General features: G+C 42.2%; 2 protein-coding genes across 7 annotated transcripts; one reads left to right on the plus strand and one right to left on the minus strand.

Moving 5' to 3' along the window:
* Positions 1–1,226: 1,226 nt before the first annotated feature.
* wdr46 (WD repeat domain 46) lies at positions 1,227–11,162 on the minus strand. Of its 2 annotated transcripts, none has more exons than XM_018762309.2 (15): positions 10,932–11,162; positions 9,182–9,324; positions 8,596–8,757; positions 8,229–8,321; positions 6,637–6,749; positions 6,416–6,503; positions 5,349–5,410; positions 5,058–5,162; positions 4,564–4,714; positions 3,914–4,149; positions 3,520–3,673; positions 3,225–3,372; positions 2,588–2,778; positions 2,168–2,281; positions 1,227–1,554 (listed from the first exon to the last, which is right to left on the minus strand). In XM_018762309.2, exons 2-15 carry the CDS (start codon positions 9,314–9,316, stop codon positions 1,438–1,440), a joined length of 1,869 nt encoding a protein of 622 aa, XP_018617825.2. In that variant the 5' UTR covers positions 9,317–9,324; positions 10,932–11,162; the 3' UTR covers positions 1,227–1,437. The 2 variants fall into 2 exon arrangements, with proteins under 2 accessions (XP_018617825.2, XP_018617826.2); XM_018762310.2 differs by lacking the exon at positions 10,932–11,162 and adding an exon at positions 9,575–9,646.
* On the plus strand, positions 9,687–15,695 carry LOC108940284 (cytosolic sulfotransferase 3-like). Of its 5 annotated transcripts, none has more exons than XM_018762312.2 (8): positions 9,687–9,886; positions 13,040–13,178; positions 13,278–13,406; positions 13,879–13,979; positions 14,073–14,199; positions 14,381–14,478; positions 14,598–14,772; positions 15,375–15,695. In XM_018762312.2, exons 2-8 carry the CDS (start codon positions 13,040–13,042, stop codon positions 15,485–15,487), a joined length of 882 nt encoding a protein of 293 aa, XP_018617828.2. In that variant the 5' UTR covers positions 9,687–9,886; the 3' UTR covers positions 15,488–15,695. The 5 variants fall into 5 exon arrangements, with proteins under 5 accessions (XP_018617828.2, XP_018617830.2, XP_018617827.2 ...); XM_018762314.2 differs by having other exon boundaries at positions 9,687–9,875; XM_018762311.2 differs by lacking the exon at positions 9,687–9,886 and adding an exon at positions 10,575–10,757.
* Positions 15,696–15,921: the final 226 nt, after the last annotated feature.

Below are 15,921 nucleotides of genomic sequence, written 5' to 3' on the forward strand. Positions count from 1 at the left end.
AAAGATTTATTGCTGAACTTTGAGATGTTGTCTTATTAAAAGTAAGAATGCACTTGTACCACCAAATCCTGCCATCTCTAGAGCTCTGAAGTGGCACAGCTGCATGGCCACCTGGACTTTTTGTCTTCTCTCATGCTAACATGTTAACACTTGACTTTGTAATGCCTTAGTTACATTTCAGTCCAAACATCGATGTTCGATTCACATCACTTAAATTTTTCAACTGCAATAAGCAATATTACATCTGCTTCATTTGTCTCTGCATGCAGAATGAAACCATTCACAGTAAGATGAAATGTCAAACCTGGGAAATCATATTAAAGGCTTCTATAAAGCTCAGCAGGACAAAACATGCACGAGTCCCAAATGCCTTTGAACTAGCTGGTTTACCTCATATCTGCTTTTCCCTCTGCACTGTCTGATCAATATGCAGATTCTCCTCGACTAACGATAGTTACGTTCCGATAAACCCATTGTAAGTGGAAAAATCGTAAGTCAAAAAAGAATACAGTACCGCACCTACCGAACATCATAGCCTAGCCCACCCTAAAAGTGCTCAGAACACTTACCATAGCCTACAGCTGGGCAAATATTTCTAGAGCAAAGCCTATTTTATAATTAAATGTTAAATACCTATTATTCCACACTGAAAAATGCAATCTTTAATCATAAAATATAGCGCCAGCCAAAGCATCCCTCAGCTGTTGTGCGATAACCAATGACAACAGTCACACTATTACCACAATGCGGTGAATTGTGAACATAAGTACCAAGTGACTATGTACAGGTATTTTCATTAGAATTAGGTTTTCCTGTAATCTTGTTTATAAAATAAAATGCAAAGGATGTATTACAGCTGTATTCACAGGTTGTTAACACTCGCTCGCATGATCGCTAGAGATTGTGAGCGCGGTTCACGCGATGCCATCGCCCAGCATCAAGAGAGAGTATCATACGGCATATTGGAAGTACAGGAACAGATTGAAATTCAAAATTTGAAGTATGGATTCTACCGAATGTGTATCTTTGAAAAATCGTAATTTGCATCTGTATATTATTCTACTGTGCTATGAGCGCTATCAAAGGCTTTTCAGTAAATCCATGGAAAATCCATTCCATCACTAGCTTCTGTGTTTACTCTTGTAAACACAAGCAGGAAATAATTCATAACATAGAAATGCATAAAGCAAGGAATGAAGACATGAGAACTTGTGTTTATACCATTTTTATTTTGTAGTTAAATTAGAAAATTAACACAACAGCTACCAAAAAAATTGGTTGAACTCCTAGGGGAGATCTGCTTAGTCTACTGGCTTCATACTCCTCCTGAATTTGTGTTCTTACAGCAGGCTGAGTGAAGGGCCAGTTGTAGAACAACATCTTCTAGATGTTGACTTGGTGGGTCTTTGGGCTGGGGGCCAAATGGCACAAATGGTCCTACTTCTTGAATCGGTCTAGTGCTGACCTCTGACCCTGCTGTGCCTTTTTCTTCTCCTTCTCCTTTATCTCCTTCTCTTTGGCCAATTTTTCTTCGACAGTTTGTCTGATCAGCTCCTGCAGGGATAGGAGAGAATGGGTTGAGGGAAATGGTGACTGAAATTTACACAAATTGCAACAGTAACACTTCTTCTGTATGGACTGATGGGCGCCTGACGTGAGAACAACCATTTAAGTCCACTTAACTGACATTATTTTCCAAGGTGTGGGGGGCACGGTGGCGCAGCGGGATTGACCAGGTCCTCCTCCGGGTGGGTCTGGGGTTCGAGTCCAGCTTGGGGTGCCTTGTGACGGACTGGCGTCCCGTTCTGGGTGTGTCCCCTCCCCCTCCAGCCTTACACCCTGTGTTGCCGGGTTAGGCTCCAGCTCCCCGCGACCCCGTATGGGACAAGCGGTTTCAGATGATGTGTGTGTGTATATATTTTCCAAAGTAACAACGTTATCTTTGTACACTAAGCTACTTACAATGACTTAACATTTAGAAAGCTGGTTCATTTTTACTGGGGCAATTCATTGTAAGTGGCATTCAAGAGGAAAATGCTAGCTTCAACCACTATGCCACCTGCTGCCCAAGATTACTGTGAGAGGACAATAACATTCGGTTATTCTCGGCAGGGAGTAGCCAGTACGTTTGTATGAGTGGCAGCGATGGTGTGTACAGACGTCTTACCCTCTGATCTTCATGTGCCACCTGCCTCTTTCTCTTCTCTATATTTCCAGAAGAGCTACGACCTTTTCCCTTGTGTCGTGGCGTGAACTTTTCCTTGGCAAGTGGGTCATAGCCCTGCATGTAACGAGGATAGACCTTTGAGACTGGAAAATGACCAACTAACCCATACACAACATTTGCCTAGACTGCACAGCTGTTCATTTGCTGATTCTGAACAATGATCATCTCCACATCAATATCATAGAACTAGGATGAGCTGACAGTCTTTGATCTCAACTGACATTGTCAACACATTTGCCAAGTATTTTCCCCTTCATACACCCACTAAAAAATAAGTTTTGGAAAGGCAGAAAAATTCAGAAAAAAAAAATATATATATAATTAGCAGCACTACCAGGGACAAGGCTGAAGGACACTCACCAGTTGTTTGACTCTCTCCTGATGCCTCTGCTCCCAGGTGGCTCTGTCAACCTTGCAAAGCTGGTCTGGGTCCAGGCTGATAAGCTCTGGCTGGATCTTCTCCAGCAGTGCCTTGACTTCCCATTCCTGCCTCTGCTTCACACTGCGATACGGGTTGGAGTCCAGCCCGTCAAAGTTGGGCTCCCCAGCACCTGAGGGAAGACACATGCACAGAGCTCACGGCCACGGTCCACCAAAGACCTGTCTAATTTGAGGTTCAAAAACAATATGTACATTTTTATTCCAATTCACTGCCACAAATACCTTTACTCCTTATAACTGGAGATAAATCTTTGTACCTGGAAAGTGGGTAGGGACTACTTTATATGCCTTGGATACTAAGTTCTTAGTAAAAATTCATGAATAACATAAAACTGGAACACAGCATGTGAGGAGTCACAAAAAAAAAAAAAAATACATTGCCTATAGGAATTTTAAACTTGTCCAAAGCAGAATGAGCAATAACAGCATGAAACTTCATGTATAACTTAAATGTGTCTCCCCATATGTAACTTCATGTGTGACGGGGTGCAAACTTCTTGTCTTTAAAGAGGAAGAATGTATATAGTAGCGTGTCCCTCTACGCTGGCACACTCACCTGGAACAATCATACTGGTGAAGCCCTCACCGTGGCCAATGCCCAGCACATCCTCGAAGGGGCAAAACTGTGCCCCCCATACAGCCCCCCGAACGCGGTGGGCCATGTAGGGCTTTTTAACAGGTGTCCCCCACACATCCTTGTATACCTGTAAGTGAGAAGTCACAGACCCTTGACACACCTGTCTGTCCTGAAAAAAGCAAGTCCACTGCACATTGGACACTCCTGCTGAATTTCACTGCATTTTATTTTTAATTTGCATATCAAACACAGCAGGCCCCCTGCATGGACTAACCTGCACTATGTCTCCAGTACAGGCAGACAGCAGTCCCCTCTGGCTCAGAGAAAGGCATGATGCCCCAGCTGGCAGGAAGTAAGACTGCAGCGGTCGGAATGCCCTGATGTCAAACACCTTCAACTTCCTGTCAAGCCCAGAGGTCACCATGTACCTGAAACGGTGACGGATAACTTGCTTAAAAAGAGCAAAGAAAGCAACCCCTAGTGTTATTAATATATCTGACAGAGAATAAATAACAAAAAGGACAACTAAAGAAACTCTTCTCTGCATCTTAACCAGAGCTTCATGTCAGTTACAGAAGGTATAATATGCTGCTATAAGCTTCATATGACACATGCAGCTAGTACAACACAACTGTAAATATAAATACTGGAGGAAAAAAGTGACTCACGTTCCCGTCTTATCTACAGCGATCGACCGCACACCTCCCCGGTGGCACAGCATCTTGACCAGCGGCTCCCTCTGATTGGGTGACCAAAGGGTCACAACACCTGTCGGGTGGCCCAGGTGGATGATGGCGTTGTAGGGATTCTGAGCCATCACATCTAGACGCCCCGCCTTTGTGCAGGTAGCAGCTACCTGCTTGCCCACTGACACATCCAGATACTGCAGGAACCCTGTGGCACTCTGAAGGACACAAACACCAACTGTCAGCGCGCATGCTGGGGAATGCACAGCACATGAGGCCAAAGCTCACAGCAGGAAGATGCACAGCCACACCACGAGGAGCCTCTACAGCATCTTGCTCCTGTCCTGCTAGCTGGAGCCTGAGCACTAAAGACTAGTGGTAGTTCTTACAACCCTCTCCAGGTGAGCCGTCAGGGTTTCATCAACTGGAAATTATATGTCACAGCTGTACAGAGATGATTATTCGGTACTACAAAATTACCCATAACGATACTTTTTCATTAGGGGTAAGCTCTCCCGTGTTTTTTGGACAGGCAACAGCAATGAAGTTTTAAGAAATGCTGCACCACAAGAGGAACAGTAGGAAGGAGGAAGCAGTAAGACCAGTTGGACGAGACTTTTCGGCCAACGCACCGCCGTGGCAAGGAGAAAGTGGTAAGGCAAGAACTGCATGCGCAACACATCGTTGAACCTCCGGATGCAGTGCAGCTCAATCCCCGTGTTATCGTAGATGTATAGCCACTTCTTTTGGGCCACGGCAAACATGGCTTCACTGTGGAGCCACCTGAAGGAGGGGTTGGGACATTGACACGGATTGGGAGAGGCACGCATCAGCAGATATCGTCGTGTTTACAACGGTGTGCCACATGGATGAACACAAACACACTGATTAGCAATTGTTCACATCTCAATACCAATCATGGACATTACTAAATGTAAATGTAATTCAGGCCTACACTTGAATCCAAAAATCAGGAAATATCAAGTCAAAACTGATGGTATGGCTGCAACATACAGATTCAGCATATCTGCAGGATTAAAATAAAGAACTGACACAAGGAAAACGTGATCAGCTATATAAGGACCTGGCCTTTTTTTTCCCTGCACATTCAGTTTTTGAAACTCACTTCACGTCATTCACCGTTTCCATGACGTTTATCTCGCACATCAGCTGCTTAGAGTGCCAGTCGAAGCAGCTCACGTGTCCCCGTCGGCCGCCCAGCAGCAGGTGGCTGCAGCACACAAATTCCTGAGTCTCATTCACGAGTCTATTTATTAATTTATTTGAAAAGAATCGCAGACTCCAACAGAGACAACTTAACCAAAAACATTCTGCCAAATCACTGAGATCTGAGAGTTAGAAAAATGTTAATGCATCATTTCAATGTATTTCAAAAAATGGCTCTGGTGAGACTTACCGTCCATTCCTGGTGTAGTCCAGTCTGTAGGGTCCGAACTGCGTTAGGGACAGGTTGAAGTACTGCAGCGTGAAAAACAGATGGAAACCACAGAAGAGGCAGTAGGGAAAGAAAAATTAACAGATGTATATTCACTTCAACAGTGTACCTACTGAAAATCTGTTACTGAGGGGGAAATAATGAAACTACAATTAAGTGTCATTAAATGTGAAGATATTTGGAATAGATCCTGCATATGCAAAAAGTCCTGGGCAGTTTAAACAACATGTAAGTTTTTCATTCGGAAACTGATCTAAATTCATACTTTTTATGTATAGCAAAAATAGTCCATTGAGGTGTTGATACTGCAGTCGAAGAAAGCAAGAATTCTAAGTAAGCAAGTAATTTAAATATTTTACTGTTCAATCAAGGTTCAGCAGAAGTGAAACGCAGGGTATCACCAGTCACAAAGTACTTCCTTGTACCATTTGAAGAGAACCGGTATTTATGCCAAGAAAGATTGTAATAACAATAGCAACGAGTGCACATGTAGCTGGTATAAACCTTATTTTGCTGGGTCCCTGACACATTTTTGTAAACCATGGATACTATGGATAATCTTTGCCTTATGACTGACAACATTGGTGGGCTTTTCCTTCTATGCAATGTTATGTATACAGGCAAAATTTAATTGACCATATATTTTTACAATCATAAAGTGTTGTATCTTTCAAACTGGATTTGAAGTCCATGGAGATGTTTCTATTTTTATGCTACAAACCAAAAATTAATCTATTTACAAGTCTAAATTACTTCTTATGAAGGTACCAAAAAAAAAAAAAAAAAAAAACTCCAGTATCTTTTGATCGACATTGCAGGGAGAACACAAATATCCTGCTCTACAGGAAATAAATAAGTTGTTCAACAGTTGCTTTTCTCAAAACTGAACCAGTTATGTGTCTAAGTAGGTTTTCTGGAGCAATTCAGGGATAGCATGCTTACATGTAGCGCATTAGTGTGAAGCAGAGCTTGAACCTGCAGCTGTAATGAAAAAAGTGTTAAATGCACATTTGGGCACGCAATCTGACCTTTGTGCCAGAGGTGATGTCAACAGCATCTGCAATGTCATCCTGTGCAATGGTGCATGTCTCTTCACCTTCATCAGCTTCCAAAAAGCTTAGGAAGCAAAAACAATGATGCAGTCAAGAAAGCAATGAAAGCATCAGATACACAAGTTTAAACAACAGCATGTCATAGCAGATCGCAATGTTCAACTGGGTAGAGGTATACATTTTTGTGAGGTTATTACCCAGCATCTTCAGAAAGCAGCAGGTCAAACCGTGCTGCCTTCTCTGTGGCCAACTTGGAAGTTTCCTCAGCATCCTTTAGGGTACTTTTTAGTATCTCGCTGCCATCTGAAAACTATGACAAATGCAAGAGAGGGTAAAGGCAAAAAAAGACTGGGGGTTGAAACACTTAGCAAAACATCAGCAACATTTACTATTTACACTCTTTGAATGCGTCGTCCAAAAGCAATTTAAAAGCACAGCATTTATAAATCCAAAGCAAATTCCTACATATACGTATATGTACAGGCTGGATGTGTAAACAGTAACAGAAAGACTTGTGCTGGTCCTATGAGCTCCCTCCCTCCTTCAGCTCACTCCATCTCGAATCCTAAGTCTGCAGGTGTTCCACAGGGTTCAGTACTCAGCCCCTTTATTTTCCTTGTCTACAGCACTCCCCCTGGCTCAGTCACTGCAATAGGCGAGTAGTATTATCTAAACCTTCGGATTATGTCAGAAGCTCTTCCGTTTTTTTTTTTTTCTCATGTGCTGAAGAATTTTCTATGTTTCCTGACCAGAAATCATCTCTTAAAGAGAATGCAAGACATGTTATTGATCACACAAACTGCTGCAGAACTCAGATGTAGTTTTACAGTCAGCTATGCAGACTTCAACAACATAATTGCAGTTTCACTCTCACTTCTGCACCAGGATAACAGATCATTCTCAAAAAGAGTGATTGTAAATGGTGAAGATTCTGAATTTCCTTGGTGGAAACCAGTTCTGAGCTCTACATCGAACTTGAAAATGCTCACTGCGTTAATCAACAGCTTGGAAGTAACAGTCAACCCAAGTCTGTTTCTTCCAGCACACTGAAGACACAACCCAGTCTTACAGATATCTCCCGTAAAACATCCGCATATACCCATCCATATCTCACAACACACCCTACCCAGCTCCTGAGCTAGACCATGGTGTGTCTTGCCCAGATGAATGTAAATTCTGCATATGTGACCTTCAAGTCTGAGTCATCAAACCTCTAGAACAGCTAAAGCATTTCCATGCATCTCTGCTCAACCTTCTCCACTGGCTTACTGTACCTTCCCACATCAAATTCAAAACCCTGGTTATGTCCTAGAAAATAGCCAAAGAATCAGCACCCAAACACCTAAAACAGCAGAACAATCCCTATACTCCACCAAAAATGCTGCTCTTCTCCACCTCCTGCTGCTTGGTGGTCCCATGTACAAGGAGTCCAAAACCATAAGTGTACTGCTTATGTACTGGCCTCAATGTGGTGGAGCAATCCCTCTGTCCCTCAGAACTGCTGCATCTTTCTAAGCATTCAAAAACTGTCTCAAAATCGAGTTCTTTCAGACCAACTTTTTTCCTGACCTCCTGACATCATTGTAAATTATTCACCATCTGCTATTACCTACATGTTCTTGAGTAATGTACAGTATACTAGTGAAACCTCAGCATTAATCAAATAAGCTTTGCTTTGATAGCCATCTAAAGCTGACCCCCCCGTTGTTTAAAGCACCCCGAGTTATGCATCCCATTCAGTAAATGCATACATGTAAATGTCCCACATTTTTTACAGAAAAAGTCTTACCATGTCATTGGCCACAATGGATGTCTGCCCTCGCTGGAATTTCCGTATCTTCTCTTCCGGAACTGGTGCAGGGCCAGGGAAGGGGTCTTTCTTCTGCAAATCGTGGTTATTGAAAACTTTCAACAACTCTGGGCTCAACCGTGTTACGCTACAGAGATTATTAGGCATGACAAGCGAACAGTATAAAGCCATAAATTAGGAGGAGGCCTTGGAATCTCAAAGTTATCACTTCAAGTACCTCAACAGCAATATCTTCTAGAAAGACGCTTCATATGAATATTCAGGACAAACACTTAGTTATACGAATGAATAAAACTATACATATTCAATAACTGGTTGAGCAACTAAATCATGATACTCCACTCACCCCAGAAATAAATTTCTTTCCTTGTGGTCCATGTTTTCTTTTCTTTTTCCTCTCTGTTTTGTTTTCTGATGTTTCATGGTTTTCAGAATCTTTTTCGTGGTTCCTGTCTTCAGTTTTTACCGGATCATTTAACTCTGTGTTTTGCCAGTACCGTTTGGTGGCCTGATTATCAAGAGATCACATAGTCAGAGACACAAAGAAAGAGCCACAAGCCTTAAAACAGAGAAGCCCCTTGAGAACAAATACAAAACAACAAGACTGATCTCTGAAACAATGTGTTGTTCATTCATTCAGAATGCACGAGTTTAGGTAATATATCTGGATAATTCCTAAAATTCAAATGGCAAATCTAACGCATAATGTGCCAAAACGTTAGCACAGTCTTGTTTGGGAGGCAACGAACGTAAACGTTTAAGTTTTAACGTGGATTGAATTGAAAAACTCACTGCCACACTGACTGACTGTCGTGTGGGAAGCAAATACTGAAAGAGTTTTTACCACGTACGAAACCCATTACCCTGGTTATAAAACCTAACCATATAAAAGAATATTTAATTGTATCATTGTTTACTGATCAAAAACTCACGCTTTTCCTTTTTTCCTTCCCCACGTGTGTTTCCGCTGGCTTTGAACCCATGGCGTCCGCCATCTTGCTTGTTGTTTTTTTTTTTTTTTTCTCCTCGCGTCCAACGAAAACTACTCCCACCGCGCTTGTCATCATCCGGGACACTGAAACGGGAGGTGGGGGCGGTCCAATTAAGTTCAAAATGTTAAAACTTTATTTATATTCCACTTGATTTAAAACGCGGGCAGTAAGTCCCTACTAGCTTGTACTGTTCAAAGAATTGCGGTTCGTTTGAACTAGTTCAGAAATACACATAAAAGCTTGTATACAAACTATAATAAACCAATTACAAAACAAACATCAGTGAAGATATATAATTAAATACAATAGAGGGTACTTTTATTAAAGCTTTACCGTATTTTACGTATTTTCCCTCTCTTGTCATTTCATCAGTTGTTGCAGCGATTGTTACAGATGTTCATGGGGGGGGACCGTTCTTTGACATCGACCGAGATTTCTTCTTCCAGGTCAACAGCTGGAATCAGTTATGTAGACTGTCACTACGCATCCTGCCTTTAAATTCTATTCCCAGTGTTTGGTTTACTTTAACAGCATCGACTCGGATTTTTTACTTTTGTTCTACGCTTTTTTAAATTAAAAAAAAAAAAAAAAATCCATCAGCACGAAGATATCTGAGAACATCATACCCATCCCCGTAAGAGAAGGGTAAATAAACAATAAACACTTTCTCCCTCGGTAACCGCTTGTTAAAGTAGGATCGCAGGGGTCCGGAGCCTATCTATCTCAGAAAGAAACAGCGCGTCAGACTAAACAGGATAAAAGCGGGGACGGGACACCAGTCCATCGCAGCAACATAACGATAAACTCAGGAAACATTTCGTTTCAAACATTTCATGAAACCACCGCCTCCTTGAAAACGACTGCTGCGCTGAAATTATTGTAAAACGAGCCCGTTGAAATGAGTATGCGTTTGACCAGACCTTTTTTTTTTTCCCTGTTTTACCTTGTTTACCTTTTATTCGATCGGCAGAGCATTTTGATTTTCTCTAACGCGACGCAGGTCTCGGGAGAACGGCTCAAAAAGTTGTTACTTGAATTTGGTGCTCGAATAGCATTAGAAACTAAAACGTAAAAGTGTGAATAATCTTTTTAATAAAAGATTAACTTAACCCTGATCAATTATAAAAGTATTAATAAAATTTAAAAAAAAAGACTTATTCGCGCACACACTGACACAGGTGTGTGTCAGTGTGCGCGCGAGTAAGTTTTTTTTTCTTTTTTTTCTTTTTTTTTAATTTAAATTTTATACGTTACGTGTAGGGAGAGTGACAGAAAGGGGAAAATAAATTACAAATCAAAGAGGTGCGGAGGGACAGACTGAGGTCCGAAAAACTAAAAGTCGTTTACCGAGAGCACACAATGAACACGACACCGGAGCGAGATGTGGGCGGAGGCGCCCTGTGGGGCCACCGGAGGGCCGGACTCCACGGTTCACAAAAGGGGAATACGGGCGACAGCCCCGAGCGTGATAGTACGGAGAGAAGGAGTAAGAGCAGAGTATCGGCGGATGGAGGAGGTGGGTTCTGTGTCGCCGGCACTTAGGAAGAGATACTCCGCCTTACTCACTGCTCGAGTCGTGCATTGATTGGAAGCGTTTAGTCATGGATGTTTTTTTTTCCTCCGGAGTGAAGTGTTCAGTTCCTCAAATAACCTTTTAAATAAATGTATTTAGTGGAGGTGGGATTCGAACCCGCGTCCTTCTGTAGCGCTGAGCACTGCTCTGCCTGCCTGCTGTCCCCGTTGTTTTAAAACGCTGAAGCTCTTATGAGAGCTCAGGAAGGTGAAGTCGTGCGGAGAAAGCGGGAAGGTAACCGTGGGAATGTGTCGCACCGCTCCGTGAGCTGTTTTCAGCGGAGGAACGCGGGCGCTGAGCGCGGAATCCGGTGCGCGTGTCACTGCGGGAGGGCTCCGCATCCCGATCCACTCCGCCTTCCAGGGGATCCACTCCTGGTTTGTGTTTTCGCCAACAGACTGACTTAGTTACATAAGACTAACGAGTTGAGCTTTACCGTGCTTTGCTGTTTCATGCGTCGTACGACTGAAATGACAAACTGCGTTTGTTTGCTCTTGGTGCCAGTTGCAGAGTCCTTCTTACATTGAAATTTAAATTATGTTTATAATTAATGCAAAATCCAGTGCAGTGTCTCGGTCCTCCGCCGAGTTGTCGTGATCAGTGTGTGTGTGTGTGTGGTTTTATTGAAACACATCTTTCATTAATAGCATGTCAAGATCGAGTTTGATCACGATCATAAGCCGAAGACCCATTTGTCACGGAATGCCACGATAGATACTTTGAAGTAAACAAATGCATTTGATTTGTATTCCTTTTCGGCTTGTCAAAGCAAAACTGTTGAACATGATAATTGTTGTGCTGATTGTCCGATGAAAGAGTTTTGTCTGTAATTATTTCTTTGGAAAATTAGGGCAATCCGAATTATTTCTTCATTTACTTATTTAATTTTCTCCAAAATGACTCGATGTTACACTTATTTACCCATTTCTACACCTGATTCTACGGGAGCAATTTAGGGTAAGTACCTTGCTCAAGGGTTCCACAGCTGGAGATGAAACCTGAGATGTTTGGATCCAGAGGCAGTAGCTCTAACCACTGCACCACCAGCTGGCCCCTAACTAGTCACCCCTTTGTACAGATTGGTAATTTTACTAGAGCAATTGAGGGTAAGTACACTACTCCAGTACTACCACTGGAGGTGAGACTTGAACGTGCAGCTTTGGGTCCGAAGGCAGCAGCTCTAACCGCTACGGTACCAGTTGTCCCGTACATTTGTCTAATATTAGGTATTAATATAATAACAATTGAATAAAATATGAGTGATGGCATGAAGCTTCTGCACAAACTCATGAAATCATATACAATGTATTCTACCAAAAGCTCAATGAAGAATAATTAACTCCTTGTAATTGTCTGGCTGTAAAAACGGGACTGGAGGGAAACCACTGGAGAAATGGCCAGACTGTTTTCTTGGATGAACATATATGTAAAATTCCACAAAATTTATTTTCATAAAGCACCCTTCCCAACAGAGCTATGCAAAAAAAAAAAAAAAAAAGTGCATAGAAGTGATGAAACGAGAGTGTTTTGCCAGCAGTAAGTAAGGTGACTGGCAGCTGAGGAGAGGAAAACAAAAACTTCCAGGCCAAAGAAATGAGAGGAAAAACCTCCCCTTCAGAGTTGATTTTATAGTTATGGATTCAATGCAGTTACCTAGAGGGACCAACATTCAGGGTGCTAAATTTGCTACCAAATGGATAAATATCTTTGAAATGGTGTAGCTTTATAGTTAACTGTATGTCTGCATTCAGTGGCATCACAATGGTTGGGAAGACTGAGCGGGGATCAAACCCACGTCCTCTCACACCACCCAGGCCCTGTGAGACAACAGTGCTACTCACTGTGCCGCCCACAGTAGAATAAATGTTTTTTCAGTCATTAGATTAATTTTCGTGGTGTGGATGTTGTCACATTACCTAAAAATAGCTAACTAGTTTTGTTTCTAAATTCAAATGTTATTTTCCCTTCTTCAGCTGCATGTTTCTACAGTGTATCTCATATACATATATTTGACCTGATTCATTTAGAGGTAGAATTCTACAAGTTGCCAGACTCATTTTTACCTGAGGGCCCCAGAATCCCTAGGGCAGGTTCTCCCTCTGGGAGTCCAGATACCAGTGGCTGCCCAGAACTCCTGAAGTTGTCCTAATCGCCCCATATGGAGAGTGTGTGTGTTCTTTCAGAGTTTGAGGGTCATTTCCGGACGTTTTTCCTCTTTGTTTCAGATGGCAGTACGAAGTCGCCCGGAGCTTTTTGATTTCCATGGTGTTTCCATGGTGAACTACTTCACAGACAACTGGGAGGATGTGCAGAAGTTCAAGGCCAGGCCCGATGACATTCTCATTGCAACGTACCCTAAAGCAGGTACTGTGCTCTGGTCCACGCTGACCTGTCTCTTCAAACTACTCTGGGTTTCACTGTTTGTATTGCCCCATAACCAGAACCCCGTTTCATCCCATCCAGGTACAACCTGGGTCTCTCAGATTGTGGACCTGCTGTATTTCGGGAAAACCTTACCTGAACGCAAGGACTCAATTCCCATCCACGAAAGAGTTCCATTCCTGGAGACCTCCTTTCCGGGTCTACCAAGAGGTCAGTGGTCAATCTGCAAAGATCAGCTGCCTAAGATTGCTGAATATAAATACGTGCTCTGTTTTAGTTCCGTGTCTAATTTGCATAATAATTTTAAAAGAAATGTCTTATTTTCAAAGCTCATGTGTAGCCTTTTTATTACAGGTCTGTGGTGTTAATCACTTATAGAATATTATTTTCAAACATTGTAGCAGGTTGTTAGTTTTTATGTTTCATATATTACAGGAAAAGAGCTGAACATTTATGAAATTGAAAAATGAACTGAAATAATGGACCTATGCATTCATGGGATTAGTTTGCGATTGTATATAGCAACTGTGGTCCAGCTTGGGACAGGTGGTTATTGAAATTGGATGGATGGATGGAACAGTGGTTAAAATGGGAGTGAAATTTAAATATGCAGTGTTTATATATACAAACAGTTTAATATGGCAGCGGTGTTTCAAAAACACCCAATGCTGTTCAAACACAGGTACAGAGCTGGCAGATTCCATGACCTCATCTCCTCGGGTGATTAAGACCCATTTTCCAGTTCAGTTTGTGCCCAAGTCGTTCTGGGAACAAAACTCCAGGGTATGTTGGTTTGTTTATTTATTTATTTATTTATTTTTCCTGATGATGGTGATGGTGGTATAATATTGACTTGTGCGTTCATCATACCTTCAGGTCATTTACATGGCCCGTAATGCCAAGGACAACGCTGTGTCCTACTTCCACTTCGATCGGATGAACTTTGTGGAGCCGGAACCCGGGGACTGGCCTTCTTTTCTGCAGCGGTTCAAGAAGGGAGACGGTGAGCAAATGGGCAATGGATGATGCAGTGAGAAGTGAAGTGTGGAAGATAGACAGAGGACAATTCTGAGTGAAGTAGCCGTGTAGGGAGGGAATAAGAGTGTTGCATAACTACTCCACACGGCTGGACGTGCAGCATCTGACACTGTGTGCATCACTAACTTCCATCCTCGTTCTCCCAGTGGTCTTTGGCTCCTGGTATGACCATGTGAAAAACTGGTGGGAGAAGAAAGAGATCAACTCCAACATCCTCTACATGTTCTATGAAGACCTGGCTGAGGTGAGGACCAGAACGGCTTGTTAAGCCCAGATTGAGCGCTAAGGGAATGTCCAGAAGTGCAAAGTTATTGAGTAATGCAGACTCTCTGCCCAGCAACAGCCTTTGGGTTCACTTTTCAGGATACGGACCGGGAGATAAACAGGATCTGCTCATTCCTGGGTATCTCTCCATCGAAGGAGGAGCGAGACTATGTGAGAGGGCAGGTGGACTTTAACACCATGAAGAATAACAGAATGGCCAATTACTCCACCATTTCTGTGATGGATTTTAAAATCTCACCGTTCATGCGAAAAGGTACGTGGTGGGGGAGCTTCAGTGTTGCTTATAGTCTACAAAAGCTTTGACAGGGGATTATATTATTATTACAATGGATGGGTGTTACCAAGAATTCAATAAAAAAGTCAATAGGCAGTAGTCAGTAACTCCATGTGTTCTTTATCCCAGTGATTACAGAGCTAATCTTTTGCTATTTCATTATTATATTCTTATTCAACATTGTTGCCCCAGTCAGCTTACACATTTGTCCATTTATACAGCTAAATATTTCCCTGCAGCAGTCAGGTTATGGTCCTGTAAAGGTTTTAGAATCTGAAGCTTGTTGGTTCAAATCCTACCGCTGCTGTAGGACTCTTGATCAAGGTGTTTACTGTGAAACTATACAGTAGGGATATAAGGATACACTGCTGTGTAAATTAACGGTAAGAATGATTTATGCATTGGCTGGAAAGTCTGCTGCACTGCCAACTGACCAACTGGGGTCTTAGCGATACAAAATCAAGCAAATTAGGATGTTCTATGGTGCTACAAAGTTGTAGATATCATGTTCAGCAAGTGTTACATTCTCATGTGTTTTATCTTCAGACGCCATCCAAGCTGCATTTTCTTCTCCTTTGTAGGAAAGGTTGGTGACTGGAAAAACCACTTCACTGTGGCTCAGAATGAAGACTTTGATGAGGATTACCAGAAAAATATGGCAAACACCACGCTGCATTTTAAGACCGAGATATAGTTCGTCGTCCACTGATGAAAGGCAAATTGACGCGTTCATTTGGTTGGAGTTATAATGGGTGTTGAGATGGTTTCAAACGGATGGAGCCCAGTGCTTTGCACCCTGCTGTTTAGTGAAAAATTTGTCTTAAAACTTAATGAGGGCACTTCTCTTTTAACTAATTAACACGGGCCAAATAAGGCCCAGGAATATGTTTACGCTTCAGTAAGAAACGGAAGAATGAACGGCTTTCATGTACTGTTGTCAGTGACCCAGAATAAGGCTCCCTGAGCTGTAGGAGCAGCTCACTGATTACTGCAACTAACAAAACACTTCTATATGTGCCTTGTTTTGTCTTTAAATGAATTGTTGACTTTGGCACCAATAAAAACTCGACAACACTATTTTATGTCACAAATATTTGCCAGAACAATCATTTTTTCTTGTAAGCACTG

This window comes from Scleropages formosus, chromosome 2, assembly GCF_900964775.1.
Source record: "Scleropages formosus chromosome 2, fSclFor1.1, whole genome shotgun sequence".
NCBI classification, from domain to species: domain Eukaryota; kingdom Metazoa; phylum Chordata; class Actinopteri; order Osteoglossiformes; family Osteoglossidae; genus Scleropages; species Scleropages formosus.